Source organism: Candoia aspera, chromosome 3 (assembly GCF_035149785.1).
Source record: "Candoia aspera isolate rCanAsp1 chromosome 3, rCanAsp1.hap2, whole genome shotgun sequence".
Taxonomy (NCBI): Eukaryota; Metazoa; Chordata; class Lepidosauria; order Squamata; family Boidae; genus Candoia; species Candoia aspera.
In genome coordinates this window covers 200,661,647-200,687,503 of record NC_086155.1, presented here as the reverse complement: position 1 = coordinate 200,687,503, position 25,857 = coordinate 200,661,647, and the positions used below count along the sequence as shown (strand labels likewise).

General features: G+C 37.7%; 1 protein-coding gene across 1 annotated transcript in view; it reads right to left on the bottom strand.

Moving 5' to 3' along the window:
- PHF20L1 (PHD finger protein 20 like 1) overlaps nucleotides 1-25,857 on the bottom strand; it is a 56,194-nt gene that overhangs the window by 29,770 nt on the left and 567 nt on the right. The window contains 7 exon segments of the mRNA XM_063299694.1: nucleotides 274-399; nucleotides 3,408-3,618; nucleotides 8,374-8,436; nucleotides 12,748-12,836; nucleotides 15,062-15,146; nucleotides 15,575-15,743; nucleotides 24,552-24,665. Of these exon segments, the coding sequence (XP_063155764.1) occupies nucleotides 274-399; nucleotides 3,408-3,618; nucleotides 8,374-8,436; nucleotides 12,748-12,836; nucleotides 15,062-15,146; nucleotides 15,575-15,743; nucleotides 24,552-24,634 (826 nt within the window). The 5' untranslated portion in view covers nucleotides 24,635-24,665.

The window sequence follows — 25,857 nt, the reverse complement described above, 5'->3', positions numbered from 1 at the left end:
TCTGGCTTCAACAGGCATGGGCTTGCTTTCCCCTTCTATTAAGCACATTTTCTGAAATTACCTCTATCCCACTTTGTTAATGCCCATAAAAATATATAGACTTTTCTTGCCAAGTACAAATCAGGCAGTTTAAATTCTTGGCATTCTTTATGCAAGTTGTCCCTGTGAACGTGAATAAAACAACCAAGCACAGTATTTGATGGTAAATATATAAAGATGAAGAGCAAACAATCATAAAACAGCTACTGTACCTGATCTTAAATGACAACTTACCAGTGATCTTGTTAAGACGAGCCCTCTTTGCTTGAAATGAGTTGCCTAGATTGCTTTTCCTCTTGTGCGCTAATGCATTCTCTGCCTGTACAAAGGCAATCTTTGGGACATCCACTAGAGGGAATCCTACATCAAGAAAAGAAGAAATCATGTACAAGCTCCCTATTTTAAAAGCCCATCTAAGTAAATACCTATGACGTAGCTGAATAAGAAGTAACTCCACGTACTATTATGACACAATATTAGAAATCACATTCAAATCTCGGAGATAATTTTATTTTTATTAGGGTTGTGCAAAAGACACTATTCTAGGAACAGGACATTCTGGAGAACTCTAGAATGTTCTCTTATTCTCTCCAGAGCATGCAATTTTATATCTTATATTTTATAGTTTTATGTATATTTATATTTTTATACGAATCTGTTTTATGGTATTTTAATTTTGTATTGTTTTAATTCACCTGTAAACCGGCCAGAGTTGTTTCTCGAGATGGGCGGTGTAGAAATATGATAAATAAAAATAAAATAAAATAAATTTCTGGACAGTCATCAAGGAGTGTATGAAGACTGAAGAGCACAAAGAGTGCATTACAATAACCCAACCTTCCAAGGCAGAGCAAAGCCAAGTTTCTCTCTTCTAAATAGGGAAGCACCTGGTTTAGCAGCCAAAGCTGATAGAAGGTCCCATTTGATCCAGATGTTTTGTGACTGCTCAATGTTGTCATGGGGACCCATAGGACCTCCAAGCTGCCAACTTAATCCTTAAGCAGGAGTGCAACCCTATACAAAAATTGCACATCTCCCAAATCAAGGACATGACCTATCTCACAGATACGTTCTAAAACAATCCGCATGACGTCAATGGCAGCCATGAAATCCTGAACTACCGATTAGAATGACGTCAGCAAGAACAACACATTCTCTGGGAGTAGAACGCCGGGGCCCCTTAAAACCAGCCCTCAAGACCACTCGTATCAGTCAGTCAGGGACTCTGCAAGGCTGCAGGGCTACTTGTACCAGCAGAGTCCCTTTCTTCACCTGACTTTTCTGAAAGAGGTGCATGGCTTAATAAGGGGCTTGGGCAGGGAGATGGTCTCTTAATGCTACACAACACACTCTCTCTGACCCACAAGTATACAGCACAGCCACCTGGCAGTAGATGGGTCCAAAGAAAGTCCCCTATTGCTTCTGTCATGTCTCTTATAAGCACCAGTTCAGCCCCTTATTCTGGTGTAAGTTAAAACGTAAGTCTCCCTCCTGTAGAGGAGTACAAAGTTGGTCTTGAAGAAAATATGCGACAATGATTAGTAAAACATGAGATTAACCTGGGAAATCATGAAAGTGTAAGAAAGAAGCTGAAAACTGCCCTGCCTTGGTTCTCCTTTTTATAAGAGGAAAGGAAGGGGAAATACTGTCAGGCTTTCAAGATTCTGTTACTATAACCTAGATCAATTAGAGTTCTAGGATTTCTTATGGAGTCTGTTTTCTGACCTGGTCTACCCTGAGGGAGTGACACTCCTCCCCCATCCCCCTTTAGACCCTTCTGGTTTCCCCATGATCTGTATTGTCTTATCCAACATTTGGCAGACTGTGATATTCCCTCCACCCCTTCACAAAGTCACATGAGACTAAAATAATGGTCAAGTAGACAGCAGGTTTTTAAAAAAAGCAGAAGTTTAGAAAAAAGTAAAACTTCCTCCGTAGGTATTAGCAATAATTTTAATATCTGAAGCCCCCTTTTTGGAAGTCCTTATTGTCAGAAGCTAAGTGGTTGATAATGGGAAGAAAGGCTTTTTCTCTGGAGAACTTACATATAAACACACACAGACACACAGATATACACCAGACCAGTTGTCCTGGTATCATCACTTTTAGCTTCTAGTCCCAGGATTAGGAAAAGCTGGTTCTTCTGGATGAGTAAGGTATGAGATTTACTATTCTTTCTTATTTGGCTATTTTTATGTTAATGCAATTGCTTTTTATTGTACTGCTATCAATTTTGCTTAGATTTTACATATTTTATTATTCTGGACGAAGTAACAAATAAAGGCAGGAGGCTTAGAAACTTACGAAGGAAAGATGCAACATTATAAAACAGCCTTGGAATAATTAAAAGAGGGTAACAACAGGCACACCAACAGTGCCAAACAAGCAGCTACTGGCACAAATGTAGTCCTGTGTTATCCTTGGCACAGTAGCCTTAATTAATGCCCCTCTCCCTGCTCTTGTCATAGGACAACCAGGAGATAAAAATATGAATACAACCTAGCCCACCTAAATTCCTGGATTCATGCCTTCCCTTGCTTTAAAGGGAGCTGAGTAATATTTCACAAAGACAGAAATAAAATCTCCTTATCACATCATGCTGATTCACCCAGGCATTTCTCAAAAGCCCTGTTAATAAGCATTGAACATGCAGTGGTGTCAGGCAACACAGATGTTTTCGTACTTGCAACTGCTGTTTCCACAAATATAAACAACTACTATTATAAGATCACAGACCTTAAAGTTAATATACAATTGAAACCAGAACTTTTTCTTTTGGGCCTGGTGGACCGACAGCTTGAAAGAAAATTTGGGACTTTGTTTTTGTATGTAACAGCAGCAAGACATTTATACATGCAAAGATGGAAAGACATACAAATTCCCGTAACAGAAGAGTGGATGGTGAACTTAATGGAATTGGTGCAGATGGCAAAACTGACAGCACTTATAAGAGAAAACCCTGTGACTGGATTTGTTTCTACTTGGAAACAGCTTTTGGATCATATGCTTGTAACTGAGAAAAATGAAGTTCTGATTTTGGGTTTTGACAATTAAATGGTTGTTGTTTATAGATATAACGTTAGTTAAGGTTTAATTAAGTGTAAGAGATTAAGCTATTACAATGTGCATTTATATCTGTGTTGAAAAAGGTCGGAAGTCACTTTCCTTTTTACAGTATCGCTTCTTACTATCCTTGCACTTTTTAGTTTTTCTTTTTTCTTTTAATTCTTTATTCACACTTTTCTGTATTTTGTATTTTAACTGCATTTTGAAACCTTAATAAAGTTTATTTAAAAAAAAATCGCAGACCAACGTTAATACATCATACTCTTCTAAGGAAAACCATGTATGCAGTAATATAGTTATACCAAATGTCTCACTGGATGCGGGCTGCTCTTCTTTCTTCTGGACTTTCTGGACAATGGCTGAGGTTGAGGTCTCTTCCTTCTTGGAAGGAACTTTAAACCACTTTCTCTCTTCTTTGCTGTCTTTATTACTATTCACGCTTGTCCGTGGCTTAACTCCTGCTTTGCTTTTTGCGGCTGCCACTGCTGCAGCTTTGACCAAAGCTATCCAATCCTTCAAAGAATAAAGGGGAAAATGCAAAAGAGAACGATGACACCAGATTAAAATCCAGCTATGAAGAAAATCATCAAAAAGAAGGGTATAAGACAGGGGAAAATTTTCATGCTGAATAACACGTAGTTTGAATTTCTATTGCTTCTTGCAAACTGGTACTTAAAGATGCATGACACAAAAAAAGAAAGAAGCAGGGATTTTGTTTATAGGCTGGTTTGTCCTAGGTGCCCAAGCTTCCATTCTAGGAATTGAATGTTGTTAAAAAAAAACTCTAGAATGCTCTGTCTTCTCTGGGCCATGCTAATTGTTATGTCGTAGACTAAATACCTCTTGCTGAATTCTTTAGCTTCAGCAAATTGACTTCTAGAAAACCACCATACTGCCCCAGAGTCAGTGTGATCCAGAGAAGAAACCAAACATTCTGGAGTTTTCTGGAACTTTCCATTTTTGCATGGTAACTTTGCATTTCTTCATCTCAGCAGTTTAAACTAAACTTTGGTGGTGAAAACTTCAGCAACAGCATCAAGTGCCTAAATGGTATTGTATAAAATTGTCCAGGAAAGGTCCATACCAGATTTGACTATCTGTGCATCAATCTCAATGGATTGATTTAGAGTTGGGTGGCATCTAAACTGAATAAACAAAATTATCCATTTGACCAACCCTTCAGTGTCTTAGGCAGAAATCTTTCCCATTCTTTGAAATCCATTGAAATGGAAATTGTGCCGACTCTTTGATTTCAACTATTAACAAATGCTTTGCTTGCCAAGATTAACTTCCATGCCAGGGGGGAAAAAAATCCTACTAAGGCCACTATATCATCCATACAAAACTAATACAGCCATTCCTACTTTAGCCCAGATTCTTTGGATGTCTTTTAAAGGAAAGTCCAGAACAAGTAGTGAACTGTCTGCCATTATCTTGTAAACTTTTATACCCAAAGATGACTTTAAATCTTAACTGCTTTGCAACAGCCACAGAGATCTGAGGGTATCTACTGTAACTAATATCAAGTCAGAGTTAGCCTAATAAGCATTAGGCAGTGCTTCAGATTTGCTGCTCCGACACCATTCCAACAAAATGTACTTTACAGTGATGCAAACAGATACGTTTGTGCACTTGTGCACTCTAATGCACTTTTTGGATGTTGACCCTGAAGTGCTGCACAGTACCTACACAGATGTACCTACCACGTGCAGTTGTTACCCTGACATATATCAGTACATTCTAGAACAAGTCACAAAGTGAACAATACTTAAGGACTCTGAAAAAGAGGCAGAGATCATCACTGTGGATTTGTTCATTTTTTTTTGCAAAGCATTTGAAAAAGTATTCTGTTAACAGTCACTCTTCAAATTCAAGTCGGCAATCAAGCAGGATTCCACAGGATTGCCCCGAGCCCAGTACTCCAACAATTCATTAGAGTGAGATGAAATGGCAGATGAAGGGGAATACCACATTTGCAGATGACATGAAATTGAGTGGGACGCATAAGAAGGCAGTAACAAACTTTAAAATGATCTTGATAGGCCAGAAAAAGGGGTTGAAATGTCATGACGTGTAATAAAGGATATGTGAAGAACTCTACATTTAGGAAAAAGAAATCAAATGCACAACTAGAAGGTGGAGGATGCTAGGCCTGAAGGAAAATATGTGGAAAATATTTTGAAACTGTAATTAATCACTGGTTGAATGTGAGACACTATGACGTGGCTGCAAAAAATTCAGATGCAATGCTAGGCTGCAGTAATAAACTACAGTTTCCAAATTATGTAAAACAATCACCACCATCCCTCAAATATTGTATCCAATTCCGGACAATTAAAAAAAAGACTGAGAGAAGCTGGAATAGATACAGGGAAGAGAAATGGTGATGATCAAGGGACAGGAAGCTAAGCCTAGCAAGGAGAGGCTCAAAGAATTCAGCATTCTCAGCCTTGATAAAAGATGACTGAAGTGAATATGGCAGCCGTCCTCAACAACCAGAAGGGGGAACAGAAGATGAAGACTGTTCTCTGTCATCCCGGAGTACAGGACACAGAATGATGGTCCTGGGTTACAGGAAGATAGGTTTCAGTTGAATGTTAGAAAAACCTTCTAAAATTTACAGTGGAATCAATTATCAAAAGAGGGGAATGAACTCTCTGTCATGGGATGTGTTCTAGTACAGGCGGGACAGACACCTGCCATGGATGCTTTAATCAGAACTCCTGTACCAAGCAAGGGGTTGGGCTCACTGGCTTAACTGAAAATTTCCAACTCTATGATTCTATGAAACTTACTCTAAAACCCACACAAGTGCAAAGCTTAAACGATATGACTGCAGGCTTACATTTGGGCTCAAAGACTGACAATCTGTCTGTATGCGTGAATAAAGCTAATGCATGTTATCTTCTTTGGTAAAATCAACATTACATGGTAACAGGTTCAGAAAAAAAGTAAACTTCTCAAATGTTGTTCATCCCTGTAGTAGCCCAATACATAGACACCACATTCACACTTTAGATCTTTAGAAGAACATCCAAACACTGTATAAACATACACAGGTCTATTCTGTGAATTAGCATATTGTATACACCTGGACCGTTGTCCATAACTGTCTAAAAGGAAGGTCATCACTTAACTGAATTTGAGATTTAATGCTTTCAGACTGGCATCTTTTATTTAAATAAACAGTATATTCTATCTCTCAAAATACATATTTAGTATATAATACAGAAGGTAGATTTGTGCAAGCCTAGCCATTTTCATTTGGTTTAAGTCAAGATAAGCAACCATTTTGGGCTGGAACTCATTCGGAATTTTGAGAGCATCAACTCTTTCACAAATTGGGCTGCCATGGTAGATGGGACTGACCACAAAATACTCATTTGGAAAGGTTCACGCTAGGGGTCAACTTGAGCACCCCCATGATACATTCTACTATTGCAACCATTTTGCTTTGTTTTTCCTAGACAGGTGGTCAAATTCCCAAATAAAACACCAAGGTCTTTTAATGAGCTGTGAGAATAACCTTGAGAGGAAGAAGGAAGAGCTGCAGCCTAGACATGGTCTGAAAAGAGAAATCGGAGTCCAAAGGAGGGACGGGGGTAGAGAAAGCATCTCAGAATTGACCCTCCCTGGAACATGAAGGCAGGGAGGGGGAAAGCGCTTTCAGACTTGCAAGATTCTGTTACTTAAACCTTACAATAAAAGTAGTATTGGCATTCATGATCTTGGTTTCCTGGTCTGGACTACCTCAGAGGGCTGACAGGTCTAGACATGCATTGCTTTTATTCTTATTTTTTAAAATACCAAAGAGGTCTACATGAGGCTCAGAGGCATTCTTCTAAACTAATAAGCAGCTAACATTAGGCGGACTATAGATCCTGGCAGCCACCAAAGGAAATGTAAATACACATACTACTGGTCACACACCTTCCTACCTTTCTACTGCATGAAACTCTCAACAAATAAATTAACTCAGAGTCAAAGGCTACTCAAGTGGTGGGCGAGCTAGGATACCGATTTTCAGAATTCTGTTTTCAATTAACTGAATTTAGAAGTTAATTTTAAACTGATCTTAGTTTCTTTTTAATAAATAAAAGTACACCATAATCTTATGTATCCTGAGCAATTTTTTCACAACCCCAATGAATCTGAATTGGATTTATTATGGAATACCGGAAGAATCAGCAGAGATAGTGAAGCTGATGCAACTCTGAACAGCAGAGGTCATTAGTTATGCCCACTCTGCTACATACTATTTTTAAGGAAATAGATATTTTTCAAAACTGAAGGTGTCTGTTGAAAATATAGTAGTGGTAAAAATCTAGCCAAATGTCACCAACTGTTTCTTATTCATCAAATCTTAAACCACTTAATATGATGTATGAACTTTGCTATTACGAAGCAGCAGAATGAATTCACAACACTTTTGAATATTAAAGTGTTGTTTATAATAATTATATAATTTATAATAATTATTTGTCATCGGAAGTAGACAACAAGAACTTCTGAGAAGTCAATTTCTGTTGAGCAACTGCAAATTTGCACACTTCCTAGAAGAAGTATTTATCAAACTTGGATGATTTGGCTACTGAACTTTATCACTATTATCCCACCTATTTTAATCATACCAGTAGGACAGCATCTTCTGCATGTATATAAAACTGCAGATTTACATCCAACAACCTACATGTATTATAGATTAATTCTCTATTGTTACCATTAGACTCTGTTAAATATTCTGTTATTTTTCACTCTGGACAACTGCTGTCTCAGACTTTAAGAGACTCAAACAGCTATCTCAGCAATCCCCAAATCCTCAATAGGTCTGCAACGTTCGTTTCCGTTGGATAAAGTTTATTAGAGCCATACCTCATAATTTTACAGCTTTAAGCATGGGAAAACAAAACTAAAATATCACTCCACCACCTCTTAAGTTCCTAGCTCCACTATTTATTCTTTAGCAACTATAAGCTACTCATTTTCAGATGTGGTATTTGTCCACTACACAGACACACAAAAAGGCTCTTGATCCCACCTGAAGCATGATTCATCCATTAGCTCACCCAAATCCCCACTGGACTGATTGCTCTCACCTTCCAAGGCTCTACCACAGTTCTGCCCCTCTCTCTCAGAGCTCTTGTTTTCCACCTATTGACACCTCTTCTGTTGGTCATGGCCACATCAGGTTTTCATGGTTTCTCCTCAGCTTCTGCTTCCTGTGGGCCAAGAACCCTCCCTCTCCTTCCACAATCCCACAAAACTCACTTCACGTGGCTCGTTATCCGTCACTAATCTCAGCTCCGGTGCTATCTGCTGCCTCTCGCGCGCCTAATCGTATCGAAGATAAAACACAAACATGGAAACAAAAAGACAAGTTATCATACATGCCCCTCGACTAGTTGACTCCATTCACCAGTCTTCTGCAATTTCTTACCCTCCCAATGCAACAGTTTTAGTGAACAACAACCTGAGACCTACAAAACGTATACAGCCAAAACCACATTGGTACCGATCTATTGCCTTGCCTCTGTTTCGAGTCAAGATTTATAGTCAACCAAGTTTAATAAACAAAGACTATCTCAAGGCTAGAAATTCAGTCACTTATAAGAGAATTGCTCATCTCTACAAATTATGGAACCTGCTATAACATCTAAGATAAAGGAGATAGAAACAAGTGTTAGCATCTTATTCTTTATGCAGATTTGTGCATAATCAGTATTCAATACCAACTCTAAACTGCTTGATCTCAGGAGCTCAAATAAGAATATGTACGGATTTTAAAAACAAACCCTGAATTATATAAGCACGTGTTTTTAAAGACTAAACAATCACATGTGCACATGCACACACATACACTAAGTAAGTTTGAAAAATAAATTTCTATACCACTCACCATATTCTGCAGGATACAAATGTATCTAGTAGTAGTAAAAGTATATTTGACAGTTAATTAACATATTCCATCTAAATGAAATAAAATTGCATTTCTTCTGAAAAATCTCCCTAAACGTTATTTTCGTAGCTCAGATTAAAATTTAGAGATAGAGGCAGCAAGTAGTTTCTTTATAGTATAATATTACAGTGAATACGAGAGAAACAAACTCTGTGGTCCTATTTCTACAATTTTGCAACTGTTAAATATTCTGTTATCTTTTAAAGCTTTTGTTGTGATTTGTAGAATGAGCTTTTTCCCAAAAACTTGTAAAATGTCCCACAAACCTTTGACAAGTTCATTATGAATAAATATTTTTACATTCACATTTTACTCTATTATAACACAGAACAGAAAATCTTGTCTTGGATCTTTCAGGTTAAACAGTCAATTTCTAGATACTGTTTCCTGAATCAAGCATGTTTTTTCTTACGTTACATTTGATATCAACAATTTTTACTTGTTTATCAACTCTAAGGGAGCCCTTTTTCACTTTCTTCCCATCCTACAGCTCAGGCAACCAGGCTATCCTGGTTTGTCCTCTAATCATGAAAAAAGGGCTTCATCACCCCACAACTAAGCAACTCATGTAATATTTTAAACGATGATGTGCTTGAAGATGCAAAACTGTGTTATTTTAACATTGCAACATCATCACAACATAGGTATCTGAACTTCTAAGCCATTTTTAGATATCATCCGGGCTAACAGAGGCTCCTCTCTGAGCATCACTGCCCAAAATAACAGCTACCGGGGAGCGGGGTGGGGGGGGGGGACGGACACCACTTTCCAACAATGTTCCTCCTCAGGGAGAGCACCATGTGGTCTTCCTCTCCCATTTTACATTTTAATTGACTTGGATTTCTTCAAAGAAGTTACTTTTACATCACATTTTGAGTTTTGTTTTCGTTGCTGCTGTTCCTTTTATACGGGGGACTAGTCAAAGAGCTTTTGCAAGCTGGACAGTATATAAACAAAGACCACTGAATAATTTTCTGTCATCTCCGAACCAGCCACAGGTCTTAACAGGCCCTCAGCAAGGTTCAGCAATGAAATCATCAGCATGGGACATGGCTCCTCTAGCCCTTGACCTGGCCAATGCTAACTTTAGTTGCAACAACCCAAAAAATTCACTCCTTCCTCTCCATCTTTATCCAGCAGTCAGCAATGGTTCTTTTGGATCCATAATTGGTGACCACCACTTCAGATTTCCCCGTAACTTGTTCCCCTGAATTCAAGGAAAGCAAACGATCAGTTAGCATCTACTATCATCTGCTGGGCATGGATTTAGGAAGAAGCAGAAGGATTTAAGGAGAAACTGTCCATGTGAGCACGCATGCACGCACAAACGTGTACACGCACACACACACAGAGAACACTGGGAGAACTCTTCAGTTAATTAATTTTACCACAGGAATTCATCAAAAGAATCTAAATAAATCTTACAACATGGACATCCTGAAAGTCGAAATACATTGCTAAAAAGAAGTTCAAAGATTTGGAGGTGGTTTCTCAAGCATTTGAACAATATCATGAGAAACCAAGAAAATTTCTAATAACATTATGTAAACATTTTCAGGGTAAACAACTGTAGCTCATCCCATGGCAGGTTTTAAAATAAGCTTGTGGAAATCAGAGTTCCTAGTCCAAACTGGGCAGTGGTCATTTGACACCATGCCTTAAGAACATTAAACTCTACAGAGAAATACAGTTGGATGAAGAAAGCCTCCAGTTTTTTTGTTTTTAAAAAAGGATGTGCTAAAAATTACCAACTCTGAAAGACTCCTGGTAGAAATTCGTTCTCTGTCTGGTGCAAAGGCTAGTCATGTAGCAGGAGGGCATTTATCTCTCTGCTTTTTATAAAAGAGGTCTGTTTATTTGAAAAATCAGCTTATAGTAACTTACAACACAGGATATTTATACGAGAAACTATCTTTTCTAAGAAAATGTACTTCATAGTTACTTAATTTCACACACCACATAAATTAATAATAGTGGTTTTTCAACTTAAAAACATACTATTAAACTCTTAATCTTTCCCTTCCTCTTACACTCTGTAAAGACTGCCTGGAAAATAAGCAACTGCTATTGCCAACATCTGCTCATCTATGCTATTACACCTTGCACAATTTAGCAAATATGATTTCCACTTTGGAAGTCAAGTTTTACAATGGCTGGATTACACATTGTGTTAAGCCATGGTTCGTTTTAATATTTCTCACCTAGATTCACAAATCATGTTAAGCAAAAACCAAATAAACCACATTAATGCTCAGTACTGACCCTAGTGAACACACGCTAGATATTCATTTTTCAAAATCCATTTAGAATGGTGTCTCAAAATCTGCATATGAAGGCACTGCAAAACCTTGATTTAAAAGACTTCACTTAACAGACATCAGATGCAAATTTCCATCTGAACATCCTCAGGAAACAATTGACAAATCCACTGCATCCGAAATCATCTGGATGAAGCAGTAAAATTTTTGCTAATTTTATGACATCCATGGTGATTTACTACATCAGCTGCATAATGACCATTAAACAAATGATGAAAATTGCCATAAGGATACATTCAACTACGGATACTCGGGAGTATCAGGTTCCCTTTGCCCAAGTGGACCACTGAAGCGAGGACTTGTTCTGCTGCATCAGGCCATTCGTGCATCACCTGGCTCAGTATTACTGCACCGGCAAGAGAGCGTCTAGGACAGCTCTTCCCTAGCCTGACTTTGCACACTCTTTTCATTCAGTGGGGACAGCCTGAGGATCCGGGCCACTTGTAACTCTCAAACCCCTTTTCTGTGGCCCTAGCAGCCTCCTCCCCGAGCATAATTGCTGAAAAGTAGCTGCATACTTTCCTGCCAGTTTGACATCGAACACCTAAAAGTATACTATAAGGCCAAAACAGACTTAAAATAATTTCTAAAACCCCTGGTTGAAGGGGCCATTATGCACGTGCAGGAACCTGAAGTCAAGCGTCAATGCCAGGTAGGTTTCCAACCTCAGTCTGACCACCTCCACCAAGGAGCTCTCCCTAAGAATTTCTTCTACTATAAAACTATTCTTAACAGTTATTTTTTTCCTGACATCCAGCTAGAATCAAATAGTTTTAAAAAGCAAAGAAACCCACTAAAATGTTTGCCAAGCCCACAAATGTGACTCAACAGTATCATGCCAACAACAGTCCTAAATAAACTGTCAATGCAGACCTCCTGTGCCCATCCCAGCCACCAAAAAGCCAACTCCTGGACATGACAGGGACTAAAAGTGCACGAAAAGAGTACTCTGTCTGCAGAGTTATAATCCAGATTTGCAAAACAGCCTTTGGCTTCAAATAATCACAAAGCTTCACAATTCATTACAGCGTTTTAGCAGTAACTAAAATTTAAGAGCCTAGATCTAACATGGAAGGCAGAGGAAAGGCCAAAGAGATTGGAGAACGAACCATCCTCCTCCTCCTGTTCTTGTTAATCCATCAACAGAATGTCTTGGTTTTGAATCTTCTATCTTTTTTTCTTGCAAGGAAACAAACAAAAGAAAAGAAATCTACCTTGTACATTTACTAAAGTATATATCTGATTCCTCGGTCTTAACAGAGCCTGCGGATGTGAATTATAGAACACAAACTGAAATGCAGCTGAAATAAATTAATCAGGATTTGAGAAATGCAACTTAACATAGTAACTAATTGGAACTTTGCTTACCTGCCCCTTGGCATCCTCTGGCATCAATTTGATATGAATTCTTTTGAGACATCGAATCACTCCATCATAGAACTGTACAGTGAAGGTTCCTAGAACACCATCATCACAATGGGACAGACAGACAGAGATTGATTGATTGATTGATTGATGATACTTTAGTCCAACTAATGCAGACATACCTGAACATCAGCTCAGGCATTTCATGCCATCAGTAGCATGCCAAATTTCTCCCAACTTCATTCAACATTTTATTTATTTACTTATTTATTTCTCACATTTTTACAACCGCCGATCTCTTCCCCAAGAGGTATGGGGAATATGAATCCTGTATTTTTAAAACAGCACATTTTTGTTATTCAACTTAATATTGCAGTCAACTTAACATACACAGAATTGCATTTTTAAGGGAATAAATGATAAAAAAAACCCTCAATCAGCACTTTGAAAAACTCCCAATTTGAAAGTTTATAGTTACCTAAATGCTCCAGCAAGCCATTTATTTTCAAGCTTTTAACATCTACATTATTTGATTTACACCCTATCTTCTGCCCTAGTGACTACTCAAGATACCTAAACATAAAAAAATTAGCAGAAACAGAATCTATAAACATAAATGGAAGGTAATACTAACATCTACAATTAAAACTCTGTCATTAAAAAAGCATCTTTACAGAAGCTTCAAGACTGTGAGGCCAAAAACTTACTTGGGAGTATATTCCAAAATCAGGGAGCAATATAGGTTAAGGCCCTTTCCCGCACGCCAGGAAGATGGGCTGCTGATTGCAGCAGCATATTCAAAAGGGGCCCTCATATAAATCCTATCAGACGGAAACACTCACGCTGGGAGAGGCTCAGATCATAAACTATTTAGGTCTTTGCAAATTAATGCTGACACCTTAAATGGTCTTTGGTAAGCAACTGGCAACCCACACAGATCTTTAAGTATAGAATGGAACTACACAATCACATTGTCTTGTACTGATTAACAGGCTAGTTGCCACGTTTTGCACTAACAGCAACTTCCAGGCATTTTTTAGGGATAACCTCACACAGAGCACACTGCAGTTGACAAATGATGGCAATATTGTCTTTTTTTTAAAAAATTGAAGCCGTTTCATACACGTTTATAGTGCTCCGTTAGGTAAAACTAAGCAATGTGATTTGACTACGGGGTCTTAGTGAGTTGATACACAGAAAATTTGAACTGATGACTTCTGCTTCAGCATCTCATTGTGACTAAACTATGCTGTCCCTTAGGCTTTGTAAACAGAGCCTGGCTGTCTATTTTTTGATAGTGTGAAACTCAGCATTTGACTCTAAATGTTTCTAGGACATAGCCTTCAAACCATTTTAAAATCCGCACAAAGGTGTGCCACATATTACTTATAGTTTACATTCATATGAAAACATGGAAGAGCATGCTTGAAATTGATTAAGAACTGGGTTTGGGTCTTACATACAGTACACATTTCACTGCTCTATTACTATTTAGGAACAACAGTTGCTTTCCTCAAAGTATTAGCTAAACAAATGTTTTCCACTCTCCAACCTACTGAAACACAAGCATGAATACCTGGACCACCACTCCCAAACTGGAAGGCTTCAACTGTATGTCAGAAGCCTCCAGTACAGAATGAAGAAAACACATGATGCTGACATCTTATTTATTTATTAGATTTATATCCCAGCTTTTGTAGCATTCCCTTCTCCAGCTTGTCCCTACAACAACAATCCTGTGAACAGACTGGACTGGGAAAAAGTGACCTGCCCCAAAGTCACCCTTAAATGAAGGTGGACTAGAACGTAGGTCTCTCTGTCCCTAGTCCAATACCTTAATCCGCTGTTTCTCAAGCTCGGCAACTTTAAGATGTGTGGACTTCAACTCCCAGAATTCCCCAGTCAGCCATGCTGGGAGTTGAAGTCCACACACCTTAAAGTTGCCGAGCTTGAGAAACACTGCCCTAATCACTAAGCCACATTGGCTCTCCATTTGTGCAGTGAAGAACAAGAAATGTTGGGTGGATATATGACAGTTGCTTAAAAAAAAAAAAAACCTCAGGGATTTTTTTAGAATTTAATTTTCAACAACTATTAAGCCATAACAATTTAACCAAAGCTTCGTTATTTGGAGGGAATCAACTTCTGAGAATCAGCTGAAACTGAAGCATAGAGAAAAGCTGTTGTCTTCACGTCCTGCTTATCATCTTCTCTGAGGAATCGACCGTAATTGCTGCTAGAAAAAGCCCCTATAGACTGAGTGGACTCCTGGTGCGTTCCAGAAGGAATGGGCTCCTATCCCTGACTGTATACGTACCTTCTTTGTTAATTGCTTCAATTTTTGCAGGGTAATATCGGCAATCTGTCCAACGAGCCAGAACCTCTTCTCCTGGTTTAAAATCCTGTTTTAAAAGAACACAGCGAGGGAATATGACTTACAGCCCAGCTTTGAAAAAACTCCACTATCCAAACATTATGGAGTCAAGAGTTTCATTTTTCTAGGCTCCTTGTCATGAGTAAGGATGGCGAGCAGGGGGCTCCCCTCCAGACTGTCAAGCGCATGCGTAGCACTGATGAATTGTTCAGCCATTCAAAGAGACACAGATCGGGACCGCCTTAACCCTTGGGGGTTATATGTCTGGGTTTTCCCACACTTCCTCAGTTTGTTAGGATTCCTGTTAAGTACTAGCAATAAATATTAGAGACCAGTTCCTTGTCTCAGTGTGTTTCCCGGTTGTTAGGACACTCCTGGCTACAATTTGTGCTTGTAATCATGGCCCAAGACTTCTATTTAAAGCCATTCATAAGGATGGGAGGAATGAATGCTTACAATAAATTCATCATCTTTTAGGCCCTCTTTCCTCAGTGAAGGCCGTTCAAGCGGGCGCAACCGATTGCTATCCCAGTAAATCCATTCATCGTAACGGTGACTCCATCGTTCAAAATGGACAAGCATCTTTCCTTCCTCATAGTCTATCTTCTCAATGCGTGAAGGATACCTTCAGAAAACAAACAGAAAGATGGCACTTCGGCAGATTGCGCTCTACAATCACTCACCAAGAGATCCTCGTAATATTTGTGTGAATTGCTAATCCTGGAGTACTATAAATAGTGATGCTAGGATCAGAATGTGATAGTTTTTGATAGCTCAAAAACAGGCTATATTCACGCACTTTCATATGATGTTTGTGGCCATTATGTATTCATGCACATTCATTATATATAATTTGCACTCTTTATTGGGTTACAGCCTTCTCACAAGAGTTTGTTCAAAGCACGGTGTAATGTATCAAAAATCCGTAAGTGGTTAAAAGTATAATGTAATTTAAATAAACTACTGACTGGAAGCGAAAATAAAGCACAAAGATGTGATCTCACACACATATGTCTGGATATGTCAAATCGGATTTACTTTTGAAGGGGTATGTGCAAAATCATACTGTATTAAGAAATAAAACACAGAACATTAGCTGTTCCCAACATCATGACTTCAAAAATTAAAACTCCTGTAATAGCCATGCATGAATTTCTCACATCCATGGTTTTCTGCAGATATCAACAGACTGCTTTTTGTGAATATACTGCAGATTATTTTCACTCATCAATATATGGCTTATCAATGACTTACACTGTGTGCACAATTATTAGGCAAGCGAGTATTTTGACCATATCACCATTTTTATGCATATTTTTCACCTCCAAGCTGTATAAACCTGAATGCTTATTGGATATAAGCATATCAGGTGATGTGTATTTGTGTAATGAGGGAGGGTGTGGCCTAAGGAGATCAACACCCTATATCAAGGTGTGCATAATTATTAGGCAGCTTCTTTTCCTCAGGCAAAATGGGCCAAAAGAGAGATTTAACTGAAAAGTCAAAAATTGTAAAAAGTCTTTCAGAGGGATGCAGCACTCTTGAAATTGCTAAGATATTGGGGCGTGACCACAGAACCATCAAACATTTTGTTGCAAATAGTCAACAGGGTGGCAAGAAACGTGTTGAGAAAAAAAAAAGACGCAAATTAACTGCCGAAGATTTGAGAAGAATCAAACGTGAAGCTACCAGGAACCCATTATCCTCCAGTGCTGTCATATTCCAGAACTGCAACCTACCTGGAGTGCCCAGCACAAGGGGTTCAGTGCTCAGAGACATGGCCAAGGTAAGGAAGGCTGAAACTCGACCACCACTGAACAAGACACATAAGTTGAAACGGCAAGACTGGGCCAAGAAATATCTGAAGACAGATTTTTCAAAGGTTTTATGGACTGATGAGATGAGAGTGACTCTTGACGGACCAGATGGATGGGCCCGTGGCTGGATCAGTAACAGGCACAGAGCTCCACTTCGACTCAGATGCCAGCAAGGTGGAGGTGGGGTATTGGTATGGGCTGGTATTATTAAAGATGAGCTAGTTGGACCTTTTCGGGTTGAAGATGGACTCAAAATCAACTCCCAAACCTACTGCCAGTTTTTAGAAGACACTTTCTTCAAGCAGCGGTACAGGAAAAAGTCTGCATCTTTCAAGAAGACCATGATGTTTATGCAGGACAATGCTCCATCGCATGCATCAAAGTACTCCACTGCGTGGCTAGCCAGTAAAGGCCTCAAAGATGAAAGAATAATGACATGGCCCCCTTCCTCACCTGACCTAAACCCTATTGAGAACTTGTGGGCCCTTCTCAAATGGGAGATTTATGGTGAAGGAAAACAGTACACCTCTCTGAACAGTGTCTGGGAGGCTGTGGTTGCTGCTGCACAAAAAGTTGATCGTCAACAGATCAAGAAACTGACAGACTCCATGAATGGAAGGCTTATGACTGTTATTGCAAAGAAGGGTGGCTATATTGGGTCACTGATTTTTTGTTTGAAATGTCAGAAATGTTTATTTGTAACTTTTGAGTTGTTTGTTACTCTCACTTTAACAGATGAAAATAAACGAGTGAGATGGGGGAATTTTCGTTTTTCATTTAGTTGCATAATAATTCTGCACACTAATAGTTGCCCAATAATTGTGCACACATAGATATGCTCGTAAGAAAGCCAAAACCTCACTTTTACTTTCTTAAACATTCAGGTTTGAGGTTTATTAACGTTTTGGATTGACCGAGAGCACTGCAGTTGTTCAATAATGAAATTCATCCTCAAAAATACAACTTGCCTAATAATTGTGCACGCAGTGTAGGTCTAAATTTTTCTTCATTAGAATTCTAGTATTGCCATCTAAATCCAACAAGAAAACACAGAGCTGGGAAATGCATTTGTATGTAAGACAGTATGCTGGTCATTGCTCCAAATAAGTGTCTCCCACTTAGCAGCTTCTTCTTTCAACTGAGAAGGTACAGATTGCCAATTTTCCTTCAAGCCACACAGACAGGGACACAGCCCAGATATTTCTCATTCCAAACACCTCTACTATGACTGCTTTCAAAACTGAACAGCTTTTAACCAGTCCCTTGGCTAACAACATAGTCATGGAAGGTGAAAATGCTCAACCTCTAAATCTTATTTACACTGCACCTAACATGAAATGTCTTATCATGAATCCTATGTGCAAGTCAGTGATAAGGGAAGAACACAAGGAAAAAGAAAAAAAGCTGTGATTTTTGTGCCAGGACTGATCGATAGAAGGTATTAATTCATTAAAAAAAAAAACCTGCTATAGTCAACTTCCTAAACCATCCTTATGTTAATAAATAAGGAAAAAACTGTGTCCAGTTTGTATATTGCTGATCTTACCAATAAACAGTTGTGTGTACAGTTATCAGAAGCCCAACTTAATGTAACTTAATGTCAAAAGAGACTTCACATGGTTAAAGTATCAGACTAGAGCTCAATTAAGGTTCTGAGCTAGTCACGTTCTGTGAACCCTGTCTACCTCAGAGGATGAAATCAAGAGACACCTTGAACTCTTATTATGATAATATTCATATCTGTAACCAGATTTACATTTAAGCAGAGTAAAATGCACTTTAAATTCTACAACAAATATATTTAATATATGATATTAAATATATGTGAACCATTTCAGGATCTAGTGCTATTATCATAGCACCTTTGGGCTGTTGGTTGTTCTCTGTTCCTTATGTGGCCATCCAGTTTGCTTGATCTGAGAAACACACACAGACAAAAAACTGTCTCCATTCTGATTCTGCCTGTCAGCTGATTCAGTACAGAATTTAGGAGGGTTCCACTCTTTTTGCAGTTTTCTTCCCAAATAACCAGAAAAGAAATCAATTTCTCACATCCATAGTTTTCCGCAGATACATGCAGATGCATATAGACTGCAGCTTATTTTCACTCATCAATATGTGACTTGTCAACGACTTAGGCCTAATTTTTTCTTTATTAGAATTATCATCGTGGCAGTCCCGTGAGAACATAGCTTTTAGTTCTGCATTGATGAGCACAGCTATACCGCTTGTCTTATCTAGAGCTAGAATGCTGGAGAAAGCCAGTTTGGTATAATGGTGAAGGCACCAGGCTAGAAACGGGGAGACTGCGAGTTCTATTCCTGCTTTAGGCATGGATCCATTGGGTGACCTTGGGCCAGTCATTCAATTTCAGCCCTCAAAAGGAGGAAATGGCAAGCCACTTCTGAAAATGTTGTGAAGAAAACTGCAGGGACTAGTCCAGGCAGTAGCCAGGAGTCAATACGAACTCAAAGGCATGAATAACAACAACGAGGCTGGACTCTGGGAAGATGGAGCAGGATTTCGCTTGGCATAGCCATACAGCAGTGGTATGCTTCCCATCATTTTAGTTCATTGTCAACATTTCTGGAAATTACTTTTGAGATAATAAGACATGTAGGAGTGGAAAGGGATGGAAACTTCTATGTTACAAGGTTTCGCTAAAAATCTGGAAGTAGCCTGGCACCTCTGGTTGGAATCTGGGCCTGAGATACAAACCCAAATTATTTTTATCAAGAAAGAACACCAGAGCATGAGGATTTATAAGGTGGCTCTTAGCAAACAGTTGAGTCACCATTTCGAATCATCCATTGGTGTTAACTACCAGTCTACTCTCAAAAACAGTTTATACAGTCAATCTTACGAACTTAAGATAATAAAGTATGGGGAAAATACCAGTAGTAGCTGCTTTCTTGCCTATGTCTTCAATTTGCTTCACAAGTTAAAGCACTTCTAATTTTTCTAAAATGAAAATTAAATTTACTTCTAGACTGTGAAAAGCTCAAGAGCAAAGACCATAAAAAACAGAAAATCTAAAAAAAAAAAACTGCTAGAAAGCCACATCTGTTTGGAAAGCTACGAACGTGCTAATAAAGCATTAGGCCGAAACCAAATTTAAAACACCATTGCCTAATATAGGGTTAAAACATTAAACAGGAACAGTAAAATTTATACAGAGAAAGGATAATATTAATTGTATAAGATGTTTTGTCAGGAACTATTAGGGATACATTTTTAAAAAATCTATTATTTAGTCAGTTACTTTGAAATAACTTATTAAAGATAAGTTAGAGGGCGTTCTGGGGAAACATAAAAGAGTTCAGGAGCTGTATGTGATCCTGGGATCACAGATAGTCCATTTCTATCTTTAGACCTTGAGGTGGCTCCCCTGCTAATCTAATTTCTTGTGTGCTTTATGTTTTTAAACTTTTTAATGATTGTTTTTTAAACACGTTTATTGTTTTATATCTTTGTTGTACGCCGCCCAATCACTTCTTGTGAGATGGGCAGCCATATAAATTTGATATATAAATAAGCAAACAAACAAGTTTTAATAAAATGAATTAATTCTACCAAAACTGTTCACAGTCAACAGGTTGTCTGAACCAGCCAAGAGCTTCAATGAAATAAGCCCTTCCTACAACATTTTTTTCAGCCCTGCCAGTTGTGTATTTTAACTTTACATTGCAGATGGTCAACAATTCTGTGTTACCTCTTTCCCATTCCTGATGTTACCAATACTCCAATCCTAGAAAACACATTTAAAATGTAGTAGAATACTTGCCAGAAAAGTACATATCCAAGGGAGAGGAAGAGGACTGGCAGAACTCTTAAATAAGTTTGCTGAGCCTGACTCACAGCTCCCCTTTGCAGGACTGATCATACGGCAAGTTCAACTGATGTCTCAAATGTGACTGGTGTTAGAACTGATAAAGGTTTACAATGTCTAACAGTTTACACAGTATCTTTTCTAAAAATCCTCTGCAAGGATGCATCAGCTTTATAACATGCCATTTTGTTTCTGAAATGCAACAACTCTATAAATAAGCACAGAGGCATTGATGTTTCTACATTACCTGCTAATCCCTGATGGGAAATATTTTACAAGGAAAAATTCCAGGGGACTACTGCATTCCAAAAATCTGCCACAGAAGTTCCTTGGTCGGGTGACTGCTTTCCCATGAAAATATCTAATGGGGAATTCTATGGTGGCAGCCTTATCAAATGTCCTGTCCCATATTAAAAAAAAAAAAAAAGGATTTTCTCTACAATGTGTAAAACAGGTATTTTCTGTATTAATGGAATTATCCACAGGGGTGGAGTATACACATTACACTAAAACCTGCATTTGCTCAAAGATAATTAGATGTGTACATCCACAGTTTATTAGGTATAAGAGCTGGTGACTTCCATTTTGCTACAGCAACATCCTGAATTACAATTTTGGGTAACTCCCAAGCTAAATAACAATATTATCTTTTGCTTTATCAACTAGTGAACAGAAAGATGTTTCTTGAGCACCTGTGCTGATCGATAGATTAATGCAATATATCTGTCTGGGGAATATAAAAGCATTAAAAATTATTTCAGATAGAGAGAGATACTTGAAGTTAATCAATTTAAATCCTGAACAACCTTTAAAAAAAAATACAAGAAACTCATGTTCTTCCACAAGAGAACAATCTCTTATTTTAATTTGGTTGTCCAACTGTGACTTTTAAATGCTTTAGAAGACTATGCTTCTTTTCCTGTTCCAAATCAAATTTGCTCTCAACGAATTTATTTTCTCATACTATGATCCTTAGTTGAATCAATTAGTGTGATATAAGTACCATTCCATATTAATTTATTTACGTATTTATGACAGCTATTTGCATGATGGCTACTCACTGGTGTCTATCTGATCGTATCTGAATAACTTTATTACAAGAATCACCCCATTTTCTCCAGATAGTATTTAAATGTGGCATTATGAAAGAATCTACTTTTAATAAAACAGATTAGTTGGGGGGGGTTTCTTATAAAGAGATATTCTAGGAATTAGTGGATGTCTAGGAATCCATTGATGACTATCTTAATGGGCAAGTTTTATGGTTTTTTTTAATGAAGAAAAATTGGGGGGAAAAATTTAAACAGCTTTTAAGCACATATGCAAGACAACATACACCAAAATTATATAAAGCTATTATAAGAGCTAAAAAAAAAGAACTTTACTCCCACTACGCACCTGAAACAGAATATTCACTGAATCAAATAAAACACAGATAATGGGAGAAAGATGAAACACCTGGTGTATTACGAGCCTTTCAAATGAAGCCCTTGCATGCATGCATGCATTCATGCATCCATCTATCTATCGCATTTATAAGGCTGCCCAACTCAAGGAATGCAACCCTGGGCGGTGTACAACAAAAATAAACATTAAAAAACATACGATACATCATTAAAAAAATAACTCAATACTTAAAATGGGAAAACAAACAAGATAATTAAAACAGTCATAAGAGGACTCTTCCCCACCCCCGGAACCAAATGCCTGGAGAAAAAGCCAGTTTTTAACCACTTTTCTAAAGGCAAGCAGCACTGGGGCTGGCCATATATCGGGCGGGAGATCATTCCAGAGAACGCTGTGTATTCCATTAAGGCTACCCACTGTAATGTGTATGATGATTCTGACTCATTAAGTCAGCGATGTTTTTAAGTTTCGTTCTTGATTATGTAATACAAAATCAAATGTAGCTGTGGAAGAAATATATATGCAACTCCAACTACAACTTTATGTTTCCAAGAAATTAAATACATATAACTAAAACTCTGGAAACAAGAAAAGCTTCCAGACTAATTGGTTACTTAGGGCGTGGCATAAGATGTATACCGAACTCTTTACTTCAAAACTATTGGAGGTCTAGAATAATGCCTTTTTAAATAAAAATTTTCAAATCTCCTTCAGTGAGGCTTATACAGCTGTTTTTAAATCATATAGATCCTGCTGACCATGAAAGCCATCCTCAAGTTTCCTAGTTAAACGTTAATTCAAAATACTGACAGAAACCCTGTCACGGAGATTACAGATGGTATTACCTACTATTATCGCAGGCCCCGAAAACTTGGTTTTGCCATCGGGTGTGCAATCCCATGGAAGTATAGAGCCCACAAAATGGCTGTATTGTAAGATTCTGAGGGCACTCTTCAGTGTTTTTTTGTTTTATATTTACAGTTTTTAATTGTTTTGTTTTTAACAGTTTTATTTTTTTGTTTCTGTTATTTGAATTGGGTGCACCACCCACAGTAACATGGGTTACATAAGTTCAATAAATAAATAAATTATCCATTTCACAAAATCCATTTTTATAAAAGGTTGCCAAGTGTCTGATAATATTAGACTACAAATGGAAATTCGGGATGTACATTCAAAAAAACTGAAATCAGCAGTGACAGACTTACTGGATGAGGAAGAAGCCTTTGGTTTGACGCACTAGAAATTTAGGAAAATATTTTGTATAAATATGGATTTTTTTTTTTGTTTTATTAACTGGATCAATACTTCTTCCTGGTTTACAAATTGGACTGACTCTTCCGCTAGGGATGCTACAAATGGAATCATCTCTTCGTTTATCGAGATATTTTGTGAAGCAGCATTTAAAGCTACTGAATTATTTTCAATACTGGAACATGTTTTGCATGGTTCCAGGTCTACAGTGTTTTTAAAAGAATTAAAGAGTGTCACTAAGGTGGTAATAGTTATTTGCAAGACCTCTAGAATAAAGGATTGGAATATTAAGTATTAACGAAGCAAAGACTAAGGGTCTTAAAGAATATTAAGCACCTTTCTTATGATCGTAAGATGATATATTCAACTAAACAGTTTTATATTTACTGGACGCCCTACAGAATGCTTAAAAAGTGAGGCTGTCAATCTCACTATATTAGAAGTATATAATGGGGGAGGAGATAATTACTCGTCTGATATGGGCTTCTCTGTCTATAGCTAAATTATGGTTTAATATATGTAAATTTGTTCATACGGTATTACAATCATTGATATTTTTTAAAGATATGAATGCTAATTTTTAATAAAATGTGAAATTTATCACTATATGAAGATTTATGAATTTACCAAGCATGGGGCCATAGCAATAAATTATTTTTCAATGTTAGAAAGGGAGCGCTATCCCAGATTTACAATCTTGAATCAATGATGTATGTTCACATTCTGTTTATGAACTGGCTCATCTCTTGATATAAAGTCTGTATTATTCCACATGGTCAAGGTTTCACAATGTGTTTAAAAATTCGGCTTAATTATGTTCTTTACTTGGAACATATTACTATTTCTTGTATCTTTCTTCTCTTTTGTTCTTTTTAAATTCTATTTTTTTTCTTTTCCCTCTTTTTTGTATATTATCTTTTTTTTAAGAAAAGTTATTGTTTACGCAAAGTCTTTTGGCAAGAACTGCCAAGCATTTTAATATTTTTTTTTTATAAATTATCTTAAGCTAGTTAGTGGACACAGAATGAAGACACATTATCAGCGTAAATATATTTCAGTGTGGAGCTATCATGAATTGTGTGAAAACGTCCTTTAATGAAGCCAGCAACATAATCAGCTTCCATACCATTTTTGTAGATAATCCAGAGCTTCCAACCGAGCACCAATTTCAAATGTGATCCCAGGACGATGTGGAGGCTTTCTGCTCATCTTGATAGCTTCAATTTATCTGTCTTCTTAACTATACAAAGAAAGAGAAGAAGTGTTCCTGGAATCAAAGAAAACCTTTCAGATGTGTTCATATACATTAAATTATATGATTATAATAATCTTGTTCTCATAGCATGCTAACATAAAACAAAAAGTTGTATTATGATGAAATATGGTGACCTAATTCCCAAAACATGTAAAGATATAAAGTGGCTAAATTATTGCTTGTTAACTTTATTGTTGTGCATATACAACCACAATACCATATTCATGCATTTATCTGTTGACTATAGAAGACAATGTTAACCTCTGTGTTTTTCTGGAAATCTCTTATGAATTCAAACAGAGTTTCTCTCAAGAAAGCACATACAGTAGAGAGAAATCTTAGATTGCAGCCAATCTAAAAATTGGGATACTGACTAGTTTCTCGGTGTTGATATTCATCAGTGGGGTTCGCTATTATGTTCACTTGAACTATGAATTTCCGAAACAGATCCCCAGTGTATAGGTCATTACATAATATGAGTCAACACTTTTTATCAAGCCAGATAAATGAAATTTAAGCACACATCATGTCAATTTAACAGAGCATCGACCTACACCAGGATGAAGAGGTTTCCCTGCACTTTCTACTATATATACAAACCCCATGGATTGGGAGACAATGATCTCCACACCCTGGTGGGCACCACACAACAAATTTTCCAGGGATCAAAAAGAGTACAGGATGCATCTTCTATCAAACCATACCATCCTGCTCAGGACTCACTACACTTATCTACTCCATACTGTTAAAATTCAGCATAACTAGAGGGGGCTAAGCAAGTGCAAGCTGGCTTATCTGACTAGGTTTTAAGACGCAGAATTTGAAATTGGAAGTCACGTATGAAACTACAGTCCAAATAGCCTGAAAAGTGAAGGATGGTTGCGGTTTCTTTCAGGAATAAACATTATTTTCCCGCTACTTTGCCTTACCTCCAGGTTTTAGAACAAAAACCTTCAGATCCATAGTTTTAACCCTCCAATCTAATTAAGGGACACTGATAACCCAAACCACATCCTTCTGGCCCATCAAGCAGAGTTTGATTCTTGAAGAACACAGGGAGGTATCCATGCAGTTTTCTTGACAGGAGGGAAACCTTTCTCCAGGATGCTTTTTCAACTCCCTGTCCAAGCTATCCACCTGGGATCTCTTGCTGGTCTCCCATCCCAGGCCCCACCCT